Source organism: Hyperolius riggenbachi, chromosome 3 (assembly GCF_040937935.1).
Source record: "Hyperolius riggenbachi isolate aHypRig1 chromosome 3, aHypRig1.pri, whole genome shotgun sequence".
NCBI classification, from domain to species: domain Eukaryota; kingdom Metazoa; phylum Chordata; class Amphibia; order Anura; family Hyperoliidae; genus Hyperolius; species Hyperolius riggenbachi.
The window spans coordinates 496,517,268-496,544,166 of NC_090648.1; the positions used below are offsets into that span (position 1 = coordinate 496,517,268).

The 26,899-nt window shown below is 47.0% G+C and overlaps 1 protein-coding gene across 1 annotated transcript in view; it reads right to left on the bottom strand.

The window, feature by feature from the left end:
- The window catches only part of LOC137564415 (catenin alpha-1), a 70,243-nt gene that overhangs the window by 16,152 nt on the left and 27,192 nt on the right, over positions 1-26,899 (bottom strand). Inside the window, exons 3-13 of the mRNA XM_068278273.1 lie at positions 23,437-23,632; positions 21,002-21,168; positions 17,566-17,685; positions 13,149-13,412; positions 11,688-11,891; positions 10,161-10,241; positions 9,053-9,205; positions 7,672-7,764; positions 5,476-5,632; positions 3,176-3,376; positions 265-416 (exon numbers count right to left, since the gene is read on the bottom strand). Coding sequence (XP_068134374.1) covers positions 265-416; positions 3,176-3,376; positions 5,476-5,632; positions 7,672-7,764; positions 9,053-9,205; positions 10,161-10,241; positions 11,688-11,891; positions 13,149-13,412; positions 17,566-17,685; positions 21,002-21,168; positions 23,437-23,632 — 1,788 coding nt within the window. The remainder of the gene's footprint in view (positions 1-264; positions 417-3,175; positions 3,377-5,475; positions 5,633-7,671; positions 7,765-9,052; positions 9,206-10,160; positions 10,242-11,687; positions 11,892-13,148; positions 13,413-17,565; positions 17,686-21,001; positions 21,169-23,436; positions 23,633-26,899) is intronic.

Here is a 26,899-nt window from a genome sequence, read left to right on the forward strand (position 1 = left end):
AACATATTAATACTTTTCACACAGATAAAACAAAGGGTAACAAAAGACCGGCCCCTCAGTCTGTTACAAGCGCAAGTTTACCGGCAGACGCCGGCTGTCCCGTCCTCATGCGCTTGCTACTCGATCCCTAATGTGTGCCCCCTCCCCAACTTTGTGGCCCAATTGTCACTTGCACCTGCTGTCACACAGGGACTGGCCAGTGCCTGCCTGTACACTCACGTTCATGACAGATAGGCAGTTGGGTCTTTCGAGGAACAAACTTACCCTTATCATTAGTACAGCCTTGCGGATATCACGAATGCCATCATAGACCAGCCTTGAGGCATCGATAAACTCATTTTCATCCATTGGTTGGTTGGGGTCTCCACTTAGGGCTTCCACTGCGGCTTCCACTTGCTCTGTGAAGCGGGGCATGACTAGAAGGAGACAGGGATTACTTTAAAGAGGAACTGTAGTGAAAATAACATTATGAATATAACTGATTATTTTTTACAATATTAATTTAAAATCTTTCCTCTCCCCGATTTACATACTGAAATGTATCACATGTGGCGACATCTTTAGTTCTGCCAGGCGATCTGTATGGAATGTTCGTTACTGAGAGTTCTATGCACAAGGGGAGATATTGCTTGCTTACCAGTTGGAAAAAGCTGTTATTTCCCACAGGCCCTTGGTCCTGACATCACATTGTGGGAGGGGTTTCAATATTAGCCATACAGAGCCCCCTGATGATGTATTTAAGAAAAGGTAAATATTTGTGGGAAAGGGGGTATCACTACTGATTGGAATTAAGTTTAATCCTGGGTTAAAGTTCTTCTTTCACAGAAAGATTTTCATACCACTCGAACACTTTACAGATGGAACTGAAAACCAACTTTTAAAAATGTAACCCCCTGACGTACATGACAAAAGCAATAGCCTTGATGGCCACTACAGTTGGACAGTTCCAGTTAGACCCTCCTTAATGTGAATCTTCGCCCATCTCTGGCAACAGGTGGAGCAGGGGGAGGAGTGTTTTAAGCAAACTTGCCACGAGTGACAGCAGTGTAGCACCATGAGCAATGCCTGCAGCAGTGGTTGTGTATGAGGGTGATAGGACTGGTGGTGATCATGTCCTCCACAGGACAGCAAATTGTATGACATCACCGACACCCACCCCTTGCTAACTTACCGCCCGAATCCCAGGCCGTAGTGACCATTATGGAAGTCTATCCCTGATCGATTTCAGATAGTTTATCGATCGTGGCTAGGATTAAGCATAGCAGAACTATTTATCAACCTGTTGGGAAAGGGGATCAACGGCCACAGCTTTGTACAACTTGGATTGGCTCAAAGCTAGTGGTTATAACCATTCTTAATCAGGTTTGCGCTGAAATAAGAAAGACATGATTCAAAGAAATGTTATCCAATGACAAGCTGGTAATATAAATCATAGTCCATACAAGTGACGTCTGCGTCACGGGAGGGGGTGGTTACAAAATGGAGACCCGTAATCCACTGCACTTCATCCTGTCAGGTTTACTGACTGCCGTGTTGTCCAATCAAGTTAAATCAGCATGTCGTGACGTCAAAACTGAGAAAAAGCCGGCTGAATTAGACAGGTGTACAGCGCTGCTAGTGATAGTAGTGGTTAAGGGCTCTGCCTCTGACACAGGAGACCTGGATTCGAATCTTGGCTCTGCCTGTTCAGTAAGCCAGCACCTATTCAGTAGGAGACCTTAGGCAAGTCTCCCTAACACTGCTACTGCCTATAGAGCGCGCCCTAGTGGCTGCTGCTCTGGCGCTTTATGAGTCCGCCAGGAGAAAAGTGCGATATAAGTGTTTGTCTTTGTCTTTTTGTCTAGTGCAACATTACCTCGCCCAATAGCCCTGGGAACGTTGAATCTAGCGGGATGCCATATTACCACCGATACAGAGCCCGGGTGGACATCGCACATTGGGTTGACCGCGATATGACACTACTGAATCATGTAAGTGTACATCCTTCTTGCAGGCAGCGGTGATTTTCTAAAGCTGTATTACGCGATTGTGTTCTTTTGATTTTAATCTTTTTGGGATGGAATAAATAGTGGAAACTTTGATGGTTCAAGCGATTGCTGGAGAACGACAGGAAGTTGGGTGGTGAACAGCAAAATGGAGATCGACAGGAAGTTGAGTGGTGCCCTGAGGCTTTTAAAGGGAACCAGAGAGGAATGAACAATGAAAATAGAAAAGGCTTTTATACATACCTGGGGCTTCCTCCAGCCCCATAAGCCTGGATCGCTCCCACGCCGCCGTCCTCCGCTGTCTGGATCCGCCGGTACCGGGTCCCGTCACTTCCGCTGGCGGACGAGGCCAATTGTCCGCATCACAGGGGCTCCCTTCATACCCTTACGCATGCGGCTGCGTAGTAGGCAGCCGCACGTGTATGTATATGGAGGGAGCCCCTATGATGCGGACAATTGGCCGCGTCCGCCGGCGGAAATGACGGGACCCGGTACCGGCGGATACAGGCAGCGGAGGACGGCGGCGTGGGAGCGATCCAGGCTTATGGGGCTGGAGGAAGCCCCAGGTATGTATAAAAGCTTTTCTTTACATCATCTCTGGTTCTCTTTAAACTGCGGCACTTTTATTGGCCCGATGAAGTGGGCTTGTTCCCACGAAACGCATTGCCAGCGCAAATAATTGTTTTCTTCCACTGCTTGCATCATATCGAGAGGTAAGCCGACTTTTTTTTATTGCGTTTTTAACCTAGTTTTATTAAACCTGGGCATCTATCTTCCTCTGTTGGATTGCTGGAGAAGCTCTTGCCATGTTGGGATACAATAAAAAGCCAGTTCCACTTGGTCTAGGAGGTGGCAACTTTTTGGCGAGCTGCTGCATGACAGAGGTGTGGTGTGTTATAGACACAGAAATATTTGCCACTGATCACAGATTTACACATTTGATCGAGCACTCCATGCACTTATCCTGACTGTTAGATTTTGTTTACCACTAGGTGTGGATATTGTGGAGACTGCAGCGAGGGTCTTTTTGCATTCATTCAATCTGGAACAAATTCCGTGTGCAAACCCACAGTGGAACAAAGGGCAGCTATTGACTTCTTTTGCACAGGCTATGTGTGGTTTTTCTGTTTTGTAATATAAATCTAATCACAATCTGTCACAGCACAAAGCGAAGTCGCTTGTCCTCATACCTGTGTTTGACAGAAGTTTTGTGGCTTCAAGAACCTTTTCAGTGTAAATTCCCGGCTCATAGTTATCCATCTCTGAAGTGACCACGTGTATCACTCTAGCTGCACGGCCACGGATGGCGCCGGCCGTGCGGTCCAATCCATCCACATCTTTTTCCTGAAGAGCGATCACGCATTTATTGACATCTTCCAAAATATGGTTCTCTGAAATGCAAGAAAATATTCATTAGGCTTGTCTCCGCTTCTAGAAATAATGCGTACGGTAAGTATACAATCTTGTACAGTCAAATCAAGAGTAATATGCACAAGCAAGGCGTGGGTCATACAAGCTGTATTCAAATAAATAACTAATAGAAGGGGAACAGTGCTTATACTGTATTTATAAGGAGGACACCCCCTAACGATGGTGGAAAATGGGGGTGGAATCAATCTGCATCTGTGGAAAGGGTACCATAGTGGGAGAATAGGGAATGCTCTGCCATTACAGTAAGTTCTAGTGGATACAACAGATACCTTCAAATGGGACCTTGAGGTCTTCCTAAAGGCAGAGCAGTTTAACTACTTGCCGACCGCTCGGAGACTGTTGGATGGCTAAACCGCTGTCTAATTAGGGTGTACAGCGCTGCGATCTATAGCAGCGCTGTACTGGGGACAGCCGAGTGATACAGCTGTCCCCTCCCGTGATCGGAAAAGTGATCCACTGTCATAGGCTGAAGCCTATGACAGCCGATCACGCTGACTGGCCGGCGGTCAGACTGAAAAGGGGGGGGGGGGGAATCACTTGTGTGGTGAGGTGTGCGGCCCTGCAGCTTGGCCTTAAAGATAACCTGTACTGAAAAAAAAAAGTTCCGCTTGGGGGGTACTTACCTCAGTAGGGGGGAAGCCTCTGGACCCTATCGAGGGCTTCCCCCGTCCTCCTGTGTCCCACGGCGGTCTCGCTGCAGCCCCCGGAACGCACAGGCGGCAAATTCGACAGCCTGATCAATAATTTACTTTTTCGGGCTCCAGCGGGGGCGCTGCTGCGGCTCTTCTGACGGAGATAGGCGAAAATAGCCGATCTCCGTTGGGTCCGCTCTACTGCGCAGGAGACTTGCACCTGCGCAGTAGAGCGGCCTGACGGAGATCGGCTATTTTCTCCTATCTCCGTGGGAAGAGCGGATACTGCACCTGCGCTGGAGCCAAACGGTAAATATTTACATCACAGCCGCTCCGAGAGGATTTTCTCCGCCGCCGTGGGACAGAGGAGGACGGGGGAAGCCTCAATAGGATCCGGAGGTTTCCCCCACCCGAGGCGAGTATTCCCCAGGGGAGTTTTTTTTCATTACAGATTTTCTTTAAAGCTGCAGTGGCCTATTTCTATAAAAATGGCCTGGTCTTTAGGGGGGGGGGGGGGGGGGTTGACACTGCGGTCCTCAAGTGGTTAAAAGTGTACCTGAGATAAAAGCCATCTCAGGTTCCATACTTACCTGGGGTTTAACTTAAAGAGAGATTTAAGCGAATAAAATTATTTTTACCTGGTAGTTCAGTGGTATGAGGAGAGGTAAACCGCCGCATCCCCGCAGCAAAACAAGGGCTTTAGACCCCCCAAATCCCCTGGGGGAATATCCAGAGAGCGCTTCCTGAAATAGGCAGAGCTTTCTGCTGTAGCTCTGCCTCTACTGAAGTCAATCTCTGCCCCTCAGTCTTCCTTCACAGAGAGGGGCGGAGAGGGCGGCAATTGGCCCGGAGATGGACTTCATTAGAGGCAGAGCTACAGCACAAAGCTCTGCCTCCCCGGGCAGCAAAATCCACAACTTTGAAAGTCGTGGATGTTTGCCCCGGGATTTGGGTGGTATAAACCCCTCGTTTTGCCGCAGGGATGTGGCGGTTTAACTCTCATGCACCTGAAGCAGACTACCAGGCAAAAAATTATTGTTATCCGCTTCAGAGTCTCTTTAAGCCCCTTTGAAGCCGTCGCAGTCTCCCGTGGGTGGCTCCTGTCACCGTAAATTCAACCGGAAAGCCAGGCCGAGTCGCGCTGCAAAGCACAGCCCAGCTGTGTGAGCTCAGGTGATAGTAAAATAGATCACCAATATTTTACTATAGGAAGTAGTAGAATATCGGTAAATGAATCGATATTCTACTACCGGCTGTTTCCTGAGCACTTTTCAGCAGGCACCTTTATCATATGTATGCATGTATGCTTGCTAAACGTGCCCATAAACAGTAAAATTTTTAGTGAACGATCGCATTCTCGATCCTACTATATGAAAGCTATTATGACACCTATTAGAACATTCATTGTGAACTGAGCCCAATATTACCTGAAATTGCCAAGAAGTCATCAATTGAAGTTATGTCATCAACAGCATCAGTCAGAATGCGAACTTGTCTTTCCCACTGATCTTTGAAGAGGTCCATGGTTTCCTGTGCGACTTTGCTATGTGGCTTGGCTGCAAGTGCCAAAGCTGCATTGATGACCTACAGCAATAAAACAAACAAATACCTGCACATGAGAGTGTGCTTAGGCCTACTGTACAAATATATCAAGGGTTTCAGGAGACATTTCCACCAATAACTGAATAAATTCAGGAGCATGCACACATCTATCAGTGCTTATGTTCTGCTGGAACCTTCCTCTACTACAGAATCCACCATACAAGGATCGCAGAGTGACTGTTCATACGTTTAAAGAGACGAATACAATTTTCAGCCTTTTTTTCTACTATCCTACAAGTTCCTATATCTATTCTAAAGTGCTCTGGCTTACTGAACCCTTTTTTAGTTGCTCCATAGCTGTAATAAATCAAATTTACTCTCCTTTGTCAGGCTTGTCGGTCCAAAGAGGAAGTGGCTGTAATTGCTTACAGACAGGAGGTTACACTGAAAGCCCAGCTCTGAGTCTTGTTGAGTCTTTCACACACTGAAAACTGAAAAGCAGAGCTCACACATTCCCTGCTCTCAGTAACTCAGTATCATCTACTGATAAAAGCTGATCATTGTGAGATGCATAGCTCATACACTATTGCAGAATGCAGACACGGACCTGCTATCAGTAATCACTCACTACTAAAGATTGCAGCATTCTTTACAAGGTAAAACTTCTTCTAAACTATGAAATAAACTCTAAAGGGTGAATTTATTGTTCAATAATATAACCTTTCATGGAAACTGTAATGCAGTTTACAAGAACATGCAATATTATGATGAACTTCCTGTTTGGCAGCCATGTTTTTTTGTTTACAAAAACAGTTTATAAAACGGCTTTTTTTGGGCCAGGATCCTGGTGGGGAGCAGCGAAAATGTGACAGAGGGGGACAGGAGATGAAAACCTACAGGCTGGTATGTTTATTTATATGAGGCTTTTAGGTTACAGATTCTCTTTAAAGGACACCTAAACTGAGAGGGGTATGGGGGCCGGCATATTTATTTTACAATGGCAAACACTGACTAATCTATAAATGAATATTGTAAATAAGCAATTTTATGCATTATGTTTTCACTACAGTTTATCCTTTCCAATACAGTTAGATGAACCACAAGCTGACCGTTCCACGCCAATTGGCGTGAAAGCGGCGGCAGTCACAGGACCGCTCCATGTCGATTGGTGTGAACGGCTTCCTATGGGGCTAGCAGGAGATCGTACACGCCGATACACACGCATCTCTGCTTGGAAGGCTCGCTGTACTGGGGACAGCAGTGTGACACGGCTGTCCCCCTGGGACACAGGAGAGCGATCGGCTCTCATAGGCTGAAGAGGGGCAGGGAGAGATTCGCTTGTGTGCCGAGTTGTGCGGCCCTGCAGCTAGACCTTAAAGCTGCAGTGGCCTATTTGCAAAAAAATGGCCTGGACTATTGGAGGGGGGGGGGGGATTTAACACTGCTGTTCTCAAGTGGTTAAAGAGGAACCGAAGATTCATTTACCTGGTGCTTCTGCCAGTTGTCCTGCAGCCGTCCTGTGCCCACGCAGTCTTGGAACGATCCTCTGTACTGTGCAGGACGCTCCCGGCAACTGGCGCAAGAACGAGGCGCAGTGGCCGTGGACTTGTAAGTCGAAGAAACGGGAGAGGGGGGGGGGGGGGGGGCACCGGAGGATCTTTGATGACCGGCATGGGACAGGATCTTCAGTTCCACTTTAATACCGGAGTTCTATTCTACTCTAACTGCTCCCACTGCATCTTGTCAGCATAATTACGTGGTTACGTGGGAGAGCGATCTAAATTGATCTAAATGTTAATGCCAAATACTACAGAAGCTGCTGGTAAAAAGGTGTTAAGGTGGAACTGGGTCCCGACAAGCATGTCCCCACAGCTTGATAAAGGGGCTACTCCCGAAACAGCGTGCCTGTCAGCCAGGTTTACTACCGCCAGAATTTAAAGAGCTATACATAGAAAGAGCTTTTATAACTGAAGTGGTGGTGTCAACCCTCCCATTGGAAGGGTCACTAACTCATCGCGTGTCAAATACATATAATATACAGTGTCTTGCAAGGAACATACAGAACAAACAATTAGAAGTACCTGAGGGCATAAGGCTTCCAGCTGACTTGCTGAAATGCGGACAAGTTTCACTCCTTCCTCATTATTGGATATTGAGCATGCCAAATTAGCCACCTAAAACAGAAAAACAAAAAAATGGTTTCTATAGATAATACACACAAACAACAGTAAGGGAGGGATCACACACGTGTCTGTGGAAATCGCAGGTGACTCTCCGCATGATACGTGCGTTTTTTCTTGTTTTTTACAGTAGCCAGTGTTTGCAATATGGAAAAACATGAGCTGCGCGGTAAAGTAGTGCAGGTTGTAGATATATATATTTTTTTTTTTACGCAATGCAGAATCGCAGAGGTCTCCTGAAAACGCAGCGGCACCACGGAAAAGCACTACATGGGTTTTCGCATTGTGGCAAAAAAAGCTACAGATCTGCCCAAGTGTGATCCCTGCCTATACAGAAAACAAAATAGCGATCTCAAATTACAGCATTGCTGAAGTTGTCCCCAACTAACCTGTTATAAGGCTGATCTAGTCTGAACTGCTCTAGTCTTATACCAGTGTATCCACTTCAGAATTAAAGGACAACTGAAGCGAGAGGTATATGGAGGCTGCCATATTTATTTCCTTTTAAAGTGAATCAGAGACGAAGCACCCTCATGTATTTTACCATATATATCTGTGGGAACAGAGAAAACCCCTACCCTGCTCTCTTTTTCATCCTTCACTGCTCGGTCTGCTTGTTATCAGCCCTGATAAAATCCCCCACTGAGCATTCAGTCCGGCTTTGCTCAGGAATCATAGCAGAGTCTGTCTTCTCCCCCTGCGCTCTGCTATGCCCCCATAAAGCACAGCCGCACTGTGGACACGCAGCGGGCTGCGTTTACCTATGTAGTGTCACTCTCGCCGCTCCCCCCGCCTCCTGCATAGCTCTGTTCCCGCCCACATCTCTTCCCTCCCCGCTGATTGGAGGGAAGGGACGGGGACCGGAGCTATGCAGGAGGCGGGGGGAGCGGCGAGAGTGACACTAGATAGGTAAACACAGCCCGCTGCGTGTCGACAGCGCGGCTGTGATTTATGGGGGCATAGCAGAGCGCAGGGGGAGGGCTGGGGGGACACTGCATAGCAACAGAGGCTGGGCTGTATAGGCAGACCCAGCCTCTGTGTGCGGATATTCTTAGAACCCACCTCGGGTTCTCTTTAAAATTCAGTTATTTGTTCATAGCTCCAAAACGGAACTGCATGCTTCCATTCCACTCTTCCTCTGTGAGCCTTATAGCAGCAATCACAATAAGATCTATACCCAAGTTGCAAACGTTAGAATACCTCCAATGTGTTAACCGCAGCCAAAGCACAAGGCATATATAAAAAAATAATCTGTCTAAAATGAAATAAAAGTTCCTCTTACCTCGATCAGCTTGTTGGCATGTTCCCGGAAGACCTGGGCATATTCTTTGACTTCCTTCTCATTACCGTTCTTTGCGGCTTCGATCAGCACCAGCAGCGGCACATTGGTCTCCAGGAAGGAATCAGAAACGTGATCCATAACAGCTTTACGCAGCTAAGGGTGGAACAGGAGCAGTAGTTACACATACCCAACATAAAAAACACAAATATTCTGCATTTATCGAGTCTCGCAACGCAACCCCACACCGGCATAAACCGCAGGCAGATTCATGATCAATTTCAGCATGAAATCTTGCAGGAATCTGCCTTGTGATGCCGTCTCACCGCTCCTGTTCCCCTAGCGTTTTAGGATACAACCCCCCCCCCCCCCCCCCTGAGATTTTCCATCATGTCTGATTGATATACAACCAATTCCGGCCCAAAATTGGTCACATCGTCGACTGGCAGCACCAGTTTTCATCCGATTTGATTATAACTATTGAATTGGATGGTAGATCGGCCGCCAAGTCGAGTGCTGTATGGCCACCTTACCAGAGATAGAGCAGACTAATTATCAGCCAATCCTGTGACAGGACTGGAGCCAATGATTTAAAGTCATGATATTCTGCATACAGATGTAATCGGCGCCGGGAGACTTGGGCGCAGGATACAGCCGGTGTATGGCTTATCCTGCTGCTGCACAAGTCCCGGCGGTGTTAATTACCATTCCCCCTCCAGGTCCACGTGGATGGTGGGGAATGATATAATTCGGCTTCCGGCTAATGCTGGTGGCCGAATTACAGTGTTTTAAAAGTAACTTCAGCTCCATCTTCGGACAGCGCCGAAGTTCCTCACTGTGCGCCGCTATAGCTGTAATTCCTATTACGGTCTATGGTGGCGCCGGCTGCACCCAAATCTCCTGCGCTGAAATTAACCGCTCCGGATAGGCTTGCAGTGATGCAATTAACACTTAAGTAGTCCAGTTCACATGCGCTCAGACTACTATGTGATTCTGTGGCAGAGCTCAGCTTTCTTGAATAACGTACCAGTATTTTAAAACAGATTTAAGACGTAGAAGCAGAAGACAAAAAAACAAAACAGGAATTTCCAACATCCTTTAAGGAATTTACCTGTCTGCGAAGGTCTCTTGTTTTTCTGGTCATTTTGTCTATGGCATTATTTAGAGCGTCACTTCTCTCCTTCCTTCCGGTCTGAAAAAAAAATTGGGGTTTTTTTTTTAGAGTTTGTCTCTATTTGAAAATGATGCCAGCCTTTCATCCCCACACTGTGATCCATAGTTGAAAAAAACCAAAAAAAACAAAACATGTAGACTGAGCAACTGCCGTTAAGTAAGTGCTTTTATAAATAAAGAAGACCCTGAGAATCCCCCATGACGGGATAGACTAGACCAAAACCTGCCAGATTTTTATTACCTGCTGTAACAGCGACATAGGAAAAAATAAAGTGTATACAGCGTTTTACTCTGGGTGAAATGTACGTGTTAGCAGTGTTCTCCCCAGAAATACTTTCGAGCTCGGCAGCAAGAAAATGTACCCGAGTGGAGCGGAGCAGAAAAATACTGGGCTAGCGCTTCCATAAGTGCAGCCTGGGCAATTGCCAAGGGCACAAAGCCCTGACAGGGGACAGAGAAATCACATGGTAGACATATAGAAACACAAACACACACTCTACACACAGAGAAAAACACAGTAACACAAAAACACTACAAAAACACACATTGTAAACAGAGGGAAAACACACAAACAAACCACATACTGCACACACAGAGAAACACAAACACTACAGACACAGGGGGGCATTTATCAAGAGTGTCAGACAAAATATTAGTAGGTTTTTAGAAATCCGTGCAGAAATGTCTCAGGCATCTTAAGAAATCAGATAGTGCAGATTCCTTCTAAAGATGTTGTAAAATAGGAGGAGCCAGGAAGGTCTCTCAGACAGTGCAGTGTGTGAGGGGAATTGCTGTTGCTGAGGTAACCAACACACCTGCTGTATTGATAGCAGCAGGCTCTGAGGAGGAATTCAGCAGGGGGAGAAGCACTTCACAAATCACGTCTAGCCAGCACTCTGCACTATCTGTAAAACTGCTATCAAGCACTTAATCTACAGCAATTTAGGGATTGATTTGCACTTTTCTTAACTGTAGTGCAGCTCTAGAAATTCATGCTAAACTGCCACTATTACTAGGATTTAAAGGGAACCTTAACAAAAAAAAAAAAAGTTTTACTTACCTGGGGCTTCTACCAGCCCCCTGCAGCCATCCTGTGCCCTCGCAGTCACTCATGGCTCCTCTGGTCCCCAGCTGCCAGCTAGTTTTGTTTTTGCCGACTGGGAGTCGGCCGGCCGCCATGCGTACGTTTTTACGCTTCCCTGCTGGTGCAGGAAGCTATTGCAGACATCAACAAGTACATTTTTACGAGTTACGGGTATAATGCGCTAAATAGCAACATGAACAGATCCCACGGCGAATATCAATCATTTCTTGATCTATATTCTATTTATGAACTTCTCACTTTGCAACGTACTCATTCCCCTTACTATTTTTTGGTAAATTTCCTCTTTAAACTGTACTTTCGCATCAGGCCTTTAGTCACATAGAAAAACTGCATCAGAGGAGGTATACAATGAACACTCACATTTCCCATGTACTCGGAGAGAAGATCCTGCAGAGCTTGTCGGACTGAGTTACATTCGGCTACGATTCTCTCCCGGCGGTCGTCCCGTGTGCAGGAGGAGTCTGCCATGAGCGCGGCACCGCTGATGATGCTCTCCAGCCGTTCCTCCAGGGAGGGCCTGAACCGCTCCTCACTGAACCCCAGAGGATCCACAATGATTTGTTTCTGAGAAACGCAAACACAGGTAAGTAAACTTTCACACCTATTCATCCAATTACAATTTAAACTGTTAGTGCGGCTTTCCACTATTCCTGTCCGGCCACGGCTCCCATCATGCTATGAAAGCACAGCCCGAAATGCTAAGCCATGCCATGCACGGCTATAGTGCTGCAGGAATGCTGCAGCACGCAGTCCAGAATCGCACCTCAGTGTGATTCAAACTGCAGACCACTATAGGTATAGGCAGCGTTTTCCCCTGCCCAAATCCTTTATTACACCAATGAGAATGCATTATTTTTAATATAGCTTATTAAACCAATAAAACGGTGTCCCTTCCCACCCCGCAAGCTTCCTCCTATCGGCTTACGGAGGCGGGGAGGGAAGGGACACAGGCAGGGAGCCGCACTATACAGGAGGCGGGGCAGCAGCGATGATAGACAGCCTTAAGCAAACAGCCGGCTACAATTTTTTATTTATATATCGCCAACATCTTCCGTAGCGCTGTACATAGTACAAACAAATAATGGGGAACAACTATACATAAGAACTACAAGATACTGTACAGTCATGACATTGAATAGTAGAAATACAAATACATACATAGTTGTGAGATTGGTACATGTGCATATGTTAAAATTACAGCAGTATGAGAAACACTAGGAGGAGGTCCCTGAAAACACAGGGGTTAGTGCAGGCATGGGCAAACTTGGCCCTCCAGCTGTTAAGGAACTACAAGTCCCACAATGCATTGCAGGAGTCCGACAGCCACCGTCATGACTCAAAGGCAAATGCATTGTGGGACTTGTAGTTCCGTAACAGCTGAAGGGCCGAGTTTGCCCATGCCTGGGTTAGTGGGTGAGGCGGTGTGCCTTCAGTGCTGCTTATAGCAAATTATAGCCTTGTCTAAACAGGTGTGTTTTCAGAGTGCATTTGAAGGTTTCCAGACTCAGGACATGAAAAACCGGCCGAGGGAGAGAGTTCCAAAGGAAAGGGACAGCCCGTGAGAAGTCTTGGATGCAAGAGTGAGAGGAGGTGACTAGGCTAGAGATTTGAGTGTCATTAGCCTGGCCGTTTTTTTTATGGGGGCAGCAGAGCTCGGGGGGGGGGGGGGGGGGGGACACTGTATGGACACAGAGGCTGGGTATTGTAGGCAGAATGTGCCTCTGTGTCCTAATAGGATTTTTCAAACCCACCTCGGGTACAAGGTAAGTAGATACAGACTATGTAACGCATACACAGACAAATATAGAAATGAAAGCTCACATCGAAATTGTTCAATGCTACGGCAAGCTCTCCTCCTCCATTCTGGGCATTCATCTCCTCTGAGGAAGTGGCTTGAGCCGCGTTGGAGATCCCAGTGACTGCTTGCTGGAGCTGTTTGTAGATCAAGTCTCTGTTAGCTTTATAGGCTGCCACGTCAGGATGCTGCAGACAGGCCTGCGAAGCGGTGTACAGGATGGGAATATTCTTCTGCAGGATTCCGCGAGCTGCGGCCATCTGATCCCGGTGAGCAACATCCTTCAACTCCTGCAACAGAGGATTGGGATAAGAATGTAAGAAGAAGAAATAACAGATGTCTGGCAGTGGCATAGCTAAGAAGCTTTAGGCCCCAGGGTTAGTTTAACATTGGGCTCCCTAAGGAACTTTTTACATAATGTGATATGGAGCACTAAAACCTAACAAGGTCAGCTGCAGTATCAGAGTGGTGTAAGCAGGAGGAAGGGACAGCCCCAGTGTCAGAGAGGTGTAAGCAGGGCAGGGGAAAGCCACAGTGTCAGAGAGGTGTAACCAGGAGGAAGGGACAGCTGCAGTGTCAGAGAGGTGTAACCAGGAGGAAGGGACAGCTGCAGTGTCAGAGGTGTAAGCAGGGGAGGGGACAGCTGCAGTGTCAGAGGTGTAAGCAGGGCAGGGGAAAGCCACAGTGTCAGAGAGGTGTAACCAGGAGGAAGGGACAGCTGCAGTGTCAGAGAGGTGTAAGGAAGGGAGGAGACAGCTGCAGTGTCAGAGAGGTGTAAGCAGGAGGAAGGGAAAGCCCCAGTGTCAGAGGTGTAAGCAGGGGAGGGGACAGCTGCAGTGTCAGAGGTGTAAGCAGGGAAGGGGAAAGCTGCAGTGTCAGAGAGGTGTAAGCAGGAGGAAGGGACAGCTGCAGTGTCAGAGAGGTGTAAGCAGGGGAGGGGACAGCTGCAGTATCAGAGGTGTAAGCAGGGAAGGGGACAGCTGCAGTAGCAGAGTGGTGTAAGCAGGGGAGGGGACAGCCCCAGTGTCAGAGAGGTGTAAGCAGGGCAGGGGAAAGCCACAGTGTCAGAGAGGTGTAACCAGGAGGAAGGGACAGCTGCAGTGTCAGAGAGGTGTAAGCAGGAGGAAGGGACAGCCCCAGTGTCAGAGAGGTGTAACCAGGAGGAAGGGACAGCTGCAGTGTCAGAGAGGTGTAACCAGGAGGAAGGGACAGCTGCAGTGTCAGAGAGGTGTAAGCAGGGGAGGGGACAGCTGCAGTGTCAGAGAGGTGTAAGCAGGGGAGGGGACAGCTGCAGTGTCAGAGGTGTAAGCAGGGGAGGGGACAGCTGCAGTGTCAGAGGTGTAAGCAGGGGAGGGGACAGCTGCAGTGTCAGAGGTGTAAGCAGGGGAGGGGACAGCTGCAGTGTCAGAGGTGTAAGCAGGGGAGGGGACAGCTGCAGTGTCAGAGGTGTAAGAAGGGGAGGGGACAGCTGCAGTGTCAGAGAGGTGTAACCAGGAGGAAGGGACAGCTGCAGTGTCAGAGGTGTAAGCATGGGAGGGGACAGTTGCAGTGTCAGAGGTGTAACCAGGGGGAGGATGTAGTCCCATTGTCAGGAGAGGTGTAACCAGGGGGAGGGTCAGGGGCAGTGTCAGGTGAGGTAACCAGGGGGAGGGGACAACCACAGTGTCAGGAGAGGGTTTAGCCAGCGGGAAGGGGGGCGAGTTGCAGTTAGAGAGGTCAGCAGTGGGCTGCCACGTCAGTAGACAGGCCTGCAATGTAAAGGATCAGAATCTTTTTCTGTGAGTAAATTCAGAGCCACTCTCAGTGCTCATGGTGATGCAATATAGCGCCCCCAACTCCAGGATAACTTGATATTAATGTACAGTTTAGAAGTAGCGAAAGCGTGGCAATAAGCTGAGAATTCTTCTCAAGGTCTCCAGGGCTGGACTTTGTGAAATATAAAAAACGCTGCGTGTTAACTTAAAGGGTGCGGTAACAACCGAGAGTGCTAAAGTACAACAACACTGAAACACACCCTCAGTCACTTTCATTCACTATCCACTGCTAACAGTAGTTTCAGTGCTTCACAAGAAATCTAGATTGGCAAACCAAGCATTGAACTTTATCCCAATTAGTAGCCGATACTCTTTCTCACGAGAAAAACACTCTCTCATGAGAAATCTTAACATTTTCCTAGATCATCGGCCCCCCCAGCAGTGTCCTGTCTGTGAACCTCGTTGCATTGTGGGAAATATTGCTTGCTTGGCAGTTTGAAAAAGCCCTCATTTCCCTGTGTGCACAGAACTCTCAGTAATGAACATTTCGCACAGATCACCTGGCAGAACTACAGATCTCACCACCTGTGATACATTTCAGAATTTAAATTAGGGAGAGGAAAGATTTTACAATGCTATCCCTGCCAGAGGGTACATTTTTAACTTCCCCGCCACACGCTTCCACTGCTCTCCCATCAATAAAGCCCACTTGCCCTGCTGTCGGTATGAAAGCAGAGCTCTGCTGTCATAGCGGTGGAACAGCGAGTGGGTGTTAGCCACAGGTGAACGGTGATGATTCCATGGGGGAAAGACATCAGTAAGGGCTCTCTTCCAATGTGTGTGTTTGTGATGCTGAATTGCAAATCGCTAGCGATTTTTAAATCGCTAGGGTTTGCTAAATAACATAGGAATCGCGGTAGGTATTCTCCACTACCGCAATTTGATTTTTACTAAAGCACACTCGCGCCTCGGAGCGATTTTTACCGCAATTTTGCTATGCAGTGCATCAGAAAAAAAAAATAGAACTTGCTGAATCGCAATCGATTGCTAGTGAAAAAGGGCCCTAAGCCCCGTTTTTGGTACCAGCAGTCTCCAGTGCTTAAAGGGAACCAGAGACGAAGCACCCTTGTGTAATTTACCATATATATCAGTAAGAACATTAGAGAAAACACTAAAGGTAGCCATACACTGGTCGATTTGTCATCAGATTCGACCTCTCTGATCGCATCTGATCAGAGAGGGATCGTATGGCTACCTTTACTGCAAACAGATGGTGAATCGATTTCAGCATGAAACCGTTCACAATCTGTTGTGGTGGTGCTGCCGCCGCTCCCCCCGCCCGCATACATTACCTGCTCCGCCGGCGCGACTCCAGTCCCCAGGTCTCCGCTGTCTTCTCTGCTCTGGTCTCCAGGTCCGGCATGCTTTACTTCTTCCTGCCCGGCAGGAAGTTTAAACAGTAGAGCGCCCTCTACTGTTTAAACTTCCTGCCGAGCAGGAGGAACTGAAGCATGCCGGAGACCAGCGCGGACACGGAGCAGCGGTGACCGGGGGTAGTCGCGCCGGCGGAGCAGATAATGTATTGCCGCTCTATTGCGTCGGTCGTCGGGCACTCGAACGCCGCTAGTGACGCACTCCCTACCCGCGGGCGATCGACAGTAATTTTCCGCACGGAGCGATCGTACAAAATTGATCGAAATTCGGCGTGTAGCGCAAACCATTGTCAGCAGATTCGATCCCAGTGATCGAATCTGCTGTCGAAACGGCGGCAAATCGGGCCAGTGTATGGCCAGCTTTCCCCTGCTCTCTGTTTGATTCTCACTGCTAAAAGTGTCTGTTATCAGCTGTGATAAGAATCCTGGACTGAGCATTCAGTCTGGCTTTGCAGGGAATAATTATAGCTGAGTCATTATAGCAGAGCCACAAGGGGGCAGGCTTGGGCTTGAAAAGACACCAGAGAAGACAGACTCAGCTATAATCTTTCTGTAGCAAAGCTAGACTGAGTGCTCAGTCGGGGATTCTTATCAGAGGTGATAACAGTCAGATTAAACAGAGAACAATAAAACAAAGAGCAGATTAGGTGTTTACTGTCATGTTCCCACTGATTTATAAGGTAAAACACAAGAGGGTGCTTCATCTCTGGTTCTCTTTAATGTGGGGTGGGGGGCGGTGGGGACTGGGAATGAGTGACGCATTAAAACGTCCTGGAGTCGTTAAGAGCCCAACAGTCTGTTTTAATGCGCAGGCTCGTCCTAAAGTGGTTAATCCTGCCAGGTGATCTCTGTGCATAGAACTCTCAGTAAACTAACATTCCTCAGAGCTTGCTTGGCAGTTGGAAACAAGCAGATACTTCCCACAATGCAACGAGGTTACACAGTAAACTGTCAGGACCATGGTCATGACATCACTCTGTGGGAGGGGTTTCACCACAATATCAGCCATACAAAGCCCCGTGAGAATCAGTTTGAGAAAAGGTAAAAACATTTTCATGGGAAAGGGGGTACCAGCTACTGACTGGGATAAAGTGCAGTTATTGTTCCCCGGACGAGTCAGGCTTGTGAATACCGCCCAGGAGATTAAAAGGTAAAGTGTGTGAGAGGCCAGGTGTGACGACAACACAAAACGGGCCTCTATAAATGCCCATAATAAATATCATCCCAAATCAACAGCTGTAGCTCAGATTTCTTACCTGCTGCCGTTTTGCAGACATTAGATTTAACTTCTCAACTTCAGCTTTTAAGGCTTTATATTGTATGCCCAAGTCCTGTTCTGTTCCAGCATTTCTCAGTTTCAGAATACCATCTTCCACCTTAAAGACAGAAAAAAAGGCTTAATATCATGCAGTTCAGCTCTAAGTGCTCAAACACACTTAACAGTCTTCACATTAAAGGATACCCGAGGTGACATGTGACATGATGAGATAGACGTGTGTATGTACAGTGCCAAGCACACTAACAACTATGCTGTGTTCCTTTTTTCTTTCTCTGCCTGGAAGAGTTAAATATCAGGTATGTAAGTGGCTAGTCACTTCCTGTCTGAGTCAGGACTGAGTCACAGTGTGACCCTCACTGATAAGAAATTCCCCTTTTTTACCTCTTTCTTGCTCTCAGAAGCAATTTTCTGCTAGGAAAGTGTTTTATAGTTGGAATGTCTTATCAGTGAGGGTCACACTGTAGTCACTTCCTGTCTGAGTCAGGACTGAGTCAGCCACTTGCATACCTGATTATTTAACTCTTCCAGGCAGAGAAAAAAAAAAAAAGGAACACAGCCTAGTTATTAGTGTGCTTGGCACTGTACATACACGTCTATCTCATGTCACTTCGGGTATCCTTTAATCCTTCTTAGGCAACCTTAATAAATTATATCTAGTATAAAGCTCAGTGTTCTCCCCATGCTCTTTTTAGCCAGGTGCTCCACCCAGCTAATTTTGGTGAGCACCCGGCTGTCATCCGCTCACCATCTCATATGTTATAAGCAAAGTTGCGCCGGCCCAGCATTCCCCCTGTCGCGCCCCACCCGGCTACTTTTTCATGCCACCCAGCTGGGAAAAAAAATTTCTGGGGAGAACACTGAAGCTATAGTTACATTCAGTTAGTCTCAACTCTACACAAGTTGTCAGTAAAGTCTGTCAGCTATTTTTTTTTTTGAGGCAGATTCAATTAGTGATTATTTTGAATAGTTCAAAAAGGAACTACAACTGTAGTGACCATAATATGGAGGCTGTCATATTTATTTCTTCTAAACAAAACCAGTTGCCTGGCTGTCCTGCTGCTCTATTTGGGTGAAGTAGTGTCTGAATCACACCAGAAACAAGCATGCAGCTAATCTTGTCAGATCTGACAATGTCAGAAAAACCTGATCTGCTGCATGCTTGTTCAGGGGCTGTGGCTAAAAGTATTAGAGGCAGAGGTTCATGATAACCAGGCAACTGGTATTTCTTATAAGGAAACAAATATGGCAGCCTCCATGTCGCTTCAGCTGTCCTTTAACCCTCATATCCAGCAGCCAGCTAAAAAGACTTGGAATACATGAATTATACCTTGCACAGGACAGGAGGTAAACCGAGAAATTCACCCTGTATGCATTTAGGGTGGGTCTTATCAGTCTGCCGACAGTCTGCACTCACGTATTACTGTCGGCAGAACGACCGCGCTGCGGGGAAGGTCTGACGGACCCATCGTTTGTTACAATAGTGCATGTGTACGCACCTTTAGTGCTTACCATACGGGGAAAACCACTGCAGTAGTGCTTCTACAGCAGTGATCCTCAAACTAAGGCCCGCGGACCGAATGCGGACCCCTGAGGCTTTTTTACCGGCCCCCCACACGCAAAATGTATTACTTATAGATGCGGTCAGCTACATATTTAAATATTGGTGGTCCACAAATACAATAGCAGTGCTGGCACCACCCATCAACATGGAAGCCAGAAAGGATTAATTTTGCTGGTTTCCAATCAAATTCCACATCAGGTGACACTGCTGTCCAATTGGACTTCAGTTTCTCACCTGGGTATGCTTCACTGTCTGGCCCGCAAAGACATTTTATGTATATTCCGGCCCCCCCAGCAGTTTGAAGTATGTTGACCCGGCCCTCGACCCAAAACGTTTGGGGACCCCTGGTCTACAGTCTATTCTCACCTGCTGATAAGAACTAGAGACTTCGAACTGGGTAAAGGAACACCAACACAAAGGCTATCATTCATCATTAAAACAGCTGACTTTACCGAACACTCGGCAAAGTCATCATTCATAAAGGCTCTTTCCGCATGAAAAAATGACACTACCGAGCAGAGTGATAAATCACCGCCTTGTGCGGTGATTATCGGAACAAATGTAGCAAAATGTTAATTCATGAAGATCACCGCAAGCGGTGTGAGGTCGGGAAGTACCGCTGCCTCTGATGTGGCGATGTAAGTGAATGGAGACACACAGACCTCCCAGGCAGCTGCAGCAGAGCGGAACACGGAGAAATGTATCAACTCGGCAGCTTCCGTGTCTCCGCCTGCCTACCGCCAGCCTAGTTCGGGGAATCTCCGCACTGCTACCACACATGGATACTTTTTTATGAATGCCCACCCAGAAGTCTAAAACACCGCTAGCGGTGTTTTCCCGCACTGAGTCTCCATATCGACAGCTCCTTTATGAATGATAGCCAATGGGTGAGATTCTTCAGCCACTATATGTGAAATAAAGACTTTTCATTGTGCGCTGTGCATGAGTTCGCTTACACTTTAAAGTGGCCCTGTAGTGATTCCATGAAACCCAAAGTCACATATCCAGAATAAAAGTTGTTTAATAAAACCACCATTGCTGGTTTCCCACCTTGCTAATCTCTTGTTTCTTCAGTACAGTCACCACAAAAAGTTCTGTGCGATTCAGCAATAGCTGTTATATGAGTAACAATAAAGAAATAATCTAATGTAGCACAGTTTAGCCTGACTTCTGCCGTCTGACACATGATTGAGTTTCATTCTAACCATTCTGATGACTCATGCTGTTACTTCTGCTAAAAGGAGAGAAGACCATGTGTGTGTCATCAGAAGGCAAGGAATGAGCAGTGATCACATATCCCTCTCACTTCGGGTACTCTTTAAGGCAGCCAGGTTGGGGGAGTCCAGAAAAATGCAGCGCTGTAGCGCCCATAACAAAAGTTTTAATTAGGCTGGAAAAAGGTTAAAGAGAACCAGAGATGAAGCAACCTCATGTATTTTACCTTATAAATCAGTGGGAACATGACAGTAAACACCTAATCTGCTCTTTGTTACATTGTTCTCTGTTTAATTTGCCTGTTATCACCTCTAAGATAAGAATCCCGACTAAGCAGTCGGTCTGGCTTTGCTACAGAATAATTATAGCTGAGACTGTGTTCTTTGCTGTCTTCAAGTCCAAGCCTGCCCCCTGCTGGCTTTGCTCAGGAATCATTATAGCTGAGTCATTATAGCAAAGCCAGAATCAATGCTCAGTCCGGGATTCTTATCTCAGCTAGATAACAGACACTTTTAGCAGTGAGGATGGAACAGAGAGCATGGTAAATGTTTTCTCTAATGTTACAACTGATTTCTATGGTAAAATACACAAGGGTGCTTCGTCTCTGGTTCACTTTAAAAACATAAAATATAATTACCACTTTAAGCTGAACGAGTAGTTTGTAGACATCTGCCATATCAGCCAAGATGAGCAGTCTTGTGACGGCCGACAACAAGGCTCGCGCAGCGCGCACCATATTTCCACGCTTGACCGATGAGCACGGGTCATCTGCAAATTCTCCAGAAGAGCTTCTCATTACCTCCCCTGTGAGGAAGATAGAACATTTAAAGAGAGCAAATAGAAATTAAATAGAATTTTAAAAAGCGTAGGCTACATGATCCGGGGGGCTGAGCGGATCAGGTAGCAGCAAAAACCGCCACTTCCCGCTGCTCCTGTGGGCCGCACTGGCCCACTTTCACAACCTCTGGGTCACGATGCTAGAAGGAGAGATTGATTCTCTCATCCAGCGTGCAGGGAGGCGGGAGAGCAGCAGGGGGCGTGGCCAGGTAGAGAGCTGCCCAATGGCAGCTCTGGAAACCCTGCAGGAACGCCCCTGGGAGGGTGTTTTAAACAGGGAAACCCTCTCTCCTATTTTCACCTAGCAACAAATAGCGTGGTGGTGGGGGGGGGCAGAGAGCAGTGGTGTGGGGACACAGAGGCATCTCATAAGGCAGACAACCTGCCTCTGTGTCTACCCCCCTCCCCCCCAACCGCCTCGGGTTCTCTTTCAGTTACCAAAATGCCATACTGACACAGGCTGTGGAGGGCTTCAGACAGCACACCAGGCAGATCAGGTACACAGTACAGGAGCTTAGTTACATTTTGGTAGAATTATACCTTCCAAGCCTCGTACACACATAGAAGAACTGTCGCCAGAGAATGATCAGTACTCCATCCCTCAGGCGACATAGCGGGGCCAAAGGCTAAACAGAAGCGTCATTGGCCTCTGGTGGAAACCTAGTCCTGAGCCTTTACAAGTCTTTCTCCAGCACAAGAAGCCTCTAAACCAGGCTCATTTACCTAGAGGGCCAAAATCTAAAACCTAGTCCAAGTCACGGTCAAAATTTTATAAGATTTAGCACAACGGACAACAGTCTGGCAAGCTCCTCCCCCTTCTGCAGAGCAGCGCCGTAGAGCAGTTTAATATTTACCTGCCCCAGTGCTGCTTCGGCAGAAAATCTTCAGGATGAAATGTGGCCCAAGGCATGAGGCCAACCACACGAGAGGGTCTGGATGCCCAGAAGGAGCCCCATGGTAATCCTGCTAAGGGGTCCCCATTGACTTGTTGCTACATCCCACCTCAAACTCACACTGTTTCAACCAGAAACACTGTCACCGGTGTGCTCCTCTGGATGGGACGGCAGCGTGCTGTCCAGGGCTGTGGAGTCGGTACAAAAATCATCCGACGTTTATAAAACCACCAACTCCGACTCCAGGTACTCAAAATTGCTCTGACTCCAAATCCACAGCCCTGGTGCGGTCATTTTTACTGCTTACAAAAATTGAAAATTTGAAGCTCTGGAGGGCCACATAAAAAATGGCAAGGAGTGCCGCATTCGGCCCACGGGCCTTGTGTTTGACACTTATGATCTAAACCCGGGATGTCAAACCGGTCCTTCGAGGGCCGAGGTCCTCACACATTGACAAAGCTCAAATTGATGGGTCTGAATCAGGAAAGGTGTGGTCCATCAGGTAGCAAACACATTCCTCTCTTTCCCAGTCCATCCTAAACACTGGCATGGATCTGGCCATCCAGGCCTGGAGTTTGACACCTGTGTTCTAAATCAATTCAACAAAAGCTTGTAGAATAGGTTTCTTGTAGAACAGCACATCCAGACTGGGCATGCATGAATAAGGTCCACGTATCCCCAATAAAAACAGAGAGCTCATGCATGGAGGAAAAAAGCTGCATATGAGCAGCTTCTTTCTACTGGGCATGTGCAGACCATATTCGCACATGCTCAGTCCAGATTCAATGCCAGAAGGTGAAGAGGGATCCTGCGCTGGAACGGTGGGCTGGACAAGACGCCACAAAGCCTCTGGACCATCCAGAGGCGTCCGACTACGGTGGTAACAAACTTTTACACCACTCCCCATGCCATGTTAAAAACAAAATAAAAAAGTTACACATTACCTATATTGTGTGTAAATAAAACAAAAAAAAAAACAAAAAACACCCCAAAATGACAGCACCCACTGCCTTTATAACACACCAACTAACAATGTATTCGGTTAAAAGGTAGTTTCTTGTTTTAATAAATATGCACAGAGGGAGATATTGCTTGCTTGGCGGTAGGAAACAAAAAAAAAAAACCAAAAAAAAAAAAACCCCTAATTTCCCACAATGCAAGGACGCTCACAGACAGGAAACGGTCAGGACCATGGTCATGACATCACACTGTGGGAGGGGTTTCACCCCAATATCAGCCACACAGACCCCCCCTGATTATCTATTCAATAATAGGTACGAATTTCTCATGGTAAAGGGGCAATCTGCTACGGATTTTTGCAGATGTTTACTATGCCACTCACCCTGCTTGCGGACATCTTCGACAGCCTCAATCAGCTCCTGCTTGAGAAACTGACTTTCCTTGGCTATCTTTTCTCCTTTTTCCAAGAAGTTCTGAGTTGCCTGCTCAACGGATGCAGCCAAAACATGAGCTTTCTTGGAACGACCCTTCTTCTTGCCTGATGGTCCTTTGTTACTGCTATTCACCAAAGTCGTCACCTGTAGGAATTTAGGGGACATCGGAAGAAGAAGATATGAGCCACAGTTAAAAACTTTGTAACAATGACTTGGTGGAGATCAGTTTCTATACAAATAGCAGACATGAAGGCTACTTCCCCAGTGACGTGCTGCAGCAGTCAATATAATCGCATGGCAAACTCAGAAGTAATTTTACTGGTCTGTTTCACTAGTGTAGGTGTTGAACTTCAATAAAGTAAAATTTGAATGCCCGAATACTCCTGACCGCTGCTGTTCAGCACCCGAACCAGGGTCAGAAGGAGTTCACTGCCCTGTGTGCCACGTTGCACTACACGACTCCGATACTTCCTTCTCCTGCTTCAGGAGGAGGAAGTATCGTCACATGAAGCACAATACTGAACTCCTCCTGACCTTGTCCACAGTAGTCAGGAGTAATCGGGTGTTCAAATTCACTATGCCGAATTCGAACGGCAACACTAATGTTCACATTGACATGTTAGCAGTGCGGCCGGAATAACGTAATAATGCGCGTTTACAGTGAAGCTTGTATATGTACTTTATGCTTCACTGTGTACATTAAAGGACAACTGAAGTGAGAAGACTATGGAGGCTGCCATGTTTACTTCCTTTCAAACAATACCAGTTGTCTGGTGGTCTGTTTGGCTGCAGAAGTGTCTGAATAACATTAGAAACAAGCATGTAGCTAATCTGTCAGATCTGACAATGTCAGAAACACCTGATATGCGGCATGCTTGTTCAGGGGCTTTGGCTAAAAGTATTAGAGGCAGAGGGTCAGCAAGGCTGCCAGGTAACTGGTATTGCTTAAAAGGAAATAAACATGGCAGCCTCCATATACCTCGCTCTTCAGTTGTCCTTTAAGTTGCACCTGTACCACACCATTCCTCTTCATTGTGATCCTGTTTTTACAAGGTATGCAACACAAACCCTCAGCTTGAAACTGGCCCCACTATAAATTTTTTTAAATTGGCCTCTGTAGTTAAAGTGAACATCCGGACTGAAAATCTACTCAGCAGAACTGAAAAGGCTTGGTGTTTCTTTAACAGTTTCACAGCATCAGAACTTTGTTTTTCTTACCAAAGCAGCATTTTTAGCTAAGCTCCACCTATCAAAGAAAACTGCCGGGCGGTTTTTCCCTGATGCTGTGCAAAGCATGATGGGATTTCCTATGTTATTCACGTTGCCTAGCAACTGGGAAGGGTGATCAGCACACAGGACAGTTGGGAACTGTGTCTCATGCTCCCTGTCACCACCTTTCAACCAAAAAGATGGCTACCCTCATGAAATCAAACATTTGCCTGTTCTTTTAAAACAGGGTGGGTAAGAGATTATATTACCTATTTTAATTAACATAACTAATGTAACTTAATGACAGCATGTTTGTTTAGGCTGGAGTTCCTCTTTAAGTATACGTTTGGTCTCTCGACTAACATCCAAGGCCAATGGGAAACAATCGAGAATAAGATCTATGGTTAAACCCTCTCGGATGGCACCGATTGAAATCTACAATCAAGAAGAAATCAGAGGCCTGAGAGCTCTATAACGACTCACAGGACCACTGCTACCACAGACGGATCTATTCCTATATCCAACAGTTACAATATGTTTATGCTGTGATGCTATGTGGAATAGCCAAAACCACATTCTTCACTAACAGCAACACACTCCACTTGTGAAGCCCCCACGTTTATAAGCACTCCAAGTGCTAAGGATTTAAACACAGAAGGGTCCTCTTAGTGGGTTTTAGTTTGCGTCAAAAACTTTTATTGGTTAAAAGCATAAATTAATGTGCAGGGTTCACTTACATCATGAGGGTGATAATCCACTTAGGACCCTCCCTGGTATACTGCGCTTCCCACTGCCATGCTACTAAGAACTCCTTGCGCCCCAATGTTCTCCCCACAAATTTTTTTCCAGCCGGGTGGCATGAAATAGTAGCTGGGTGGGGTGATATGAGAGAATGCAGGGCTGGTGCTTCTGTGCACAACTCTGCTAATAGTATAGGAGGAGGTGAGCTGATAGCAGCCGAGTGCTCACCAAAACTAGCCGAGTGGAGCACCCAGCTAAAGCCTCAGGGGATCAGGGGAGGGGTGCGTACTTCTGCCCGTAATTATGCACCGGGCAGAAGCAGAGACTGTCCGGGTTAAAGGTCAGCCAAGACGCCAGGACACCGGGATGTATAGGAGGAGACCGAAGGCTGAATGTGGTAAACGAGAGGTGTGGTAAATATTGACTTTTAACCCCCTATGCACTGCATCTTACAATTTTTCCTTTAACCTCCTTGCCGGTCTAATTCCCCCGGCAAGGAGGCAGCGCAGCACTTTTTTTTAATTTTTTAATCATGTAGCGAGCCCAGGGCTCGCTACATGATAGCCGCTGAGCAACGGCAGCTCTGCAGCCACTCTGATCGCTTCCGGCGATCGGAGTAAGCAGGAAATCCCATTCAGAACGGGATTTCCTGCTGGGCTTCCCCGGTCGCCATGGCGACAGGGCGGGATGACGTCACCGACGTTGGGACGTCATAGGGAATCCCGATCCACCCCTCAGTGCTGCCTGGCCCTGTTTGGCCAGGCTGTGCAGGGGTCTGGGAGTGGGGGGGGGGGGGGGGGGGTTGAGGCGGCTCGGCGGCGATCGGGAGTTACAAGCAGCTAGCAAAGTGCTAGCTGCTTGTAACAAAAAATAAAAAAATATGCAAATCGGCCTAGCGGGGCCTGAGAAATCCTCCTGTGCAGGTTACCCCGAGCTGAGCTCCGGATAACCGGCAAGGAGGTTAAGAATCGCAACAGGTTTTCTACATTTAAAGTGAACCTCCAGACTAAAAATCTACTCAGCAGCACTGAAAAGGCTTGATGTTTCTTTAACAGTTTCACAGCATCAGAACTTTGATTTTCTTACCCAAGCCTCATTTTTAGCTGCACAGAACAAAAACTGCCCGGGCATTTTTTCCCCTGATGCTGTGCAAAGCATGATGGGATTTCTGATGACGTTTTCGTTCTGATGTTATGGTGCAATTTTTTCTTTCAATTTTGAATTTGAGATTTGAAGCCTAGCGTGCACAGCTGGGAGGGGTGATCAGGACACAGGACAGTTGGAATTGAGTCTCATGCTCCATGTCACCTCCTTTCAACCAAAAAGATGGCTGCCCCATGAAATCACATACATTTGCCTGTTCTTTTAAAACAGGGTGGGTAAGAGATTAAATTACTTATCTATTTTAATTAACATAACTAATGTAACTTAATGACAGTATGTTTGTTTAGGCTGAAGTTC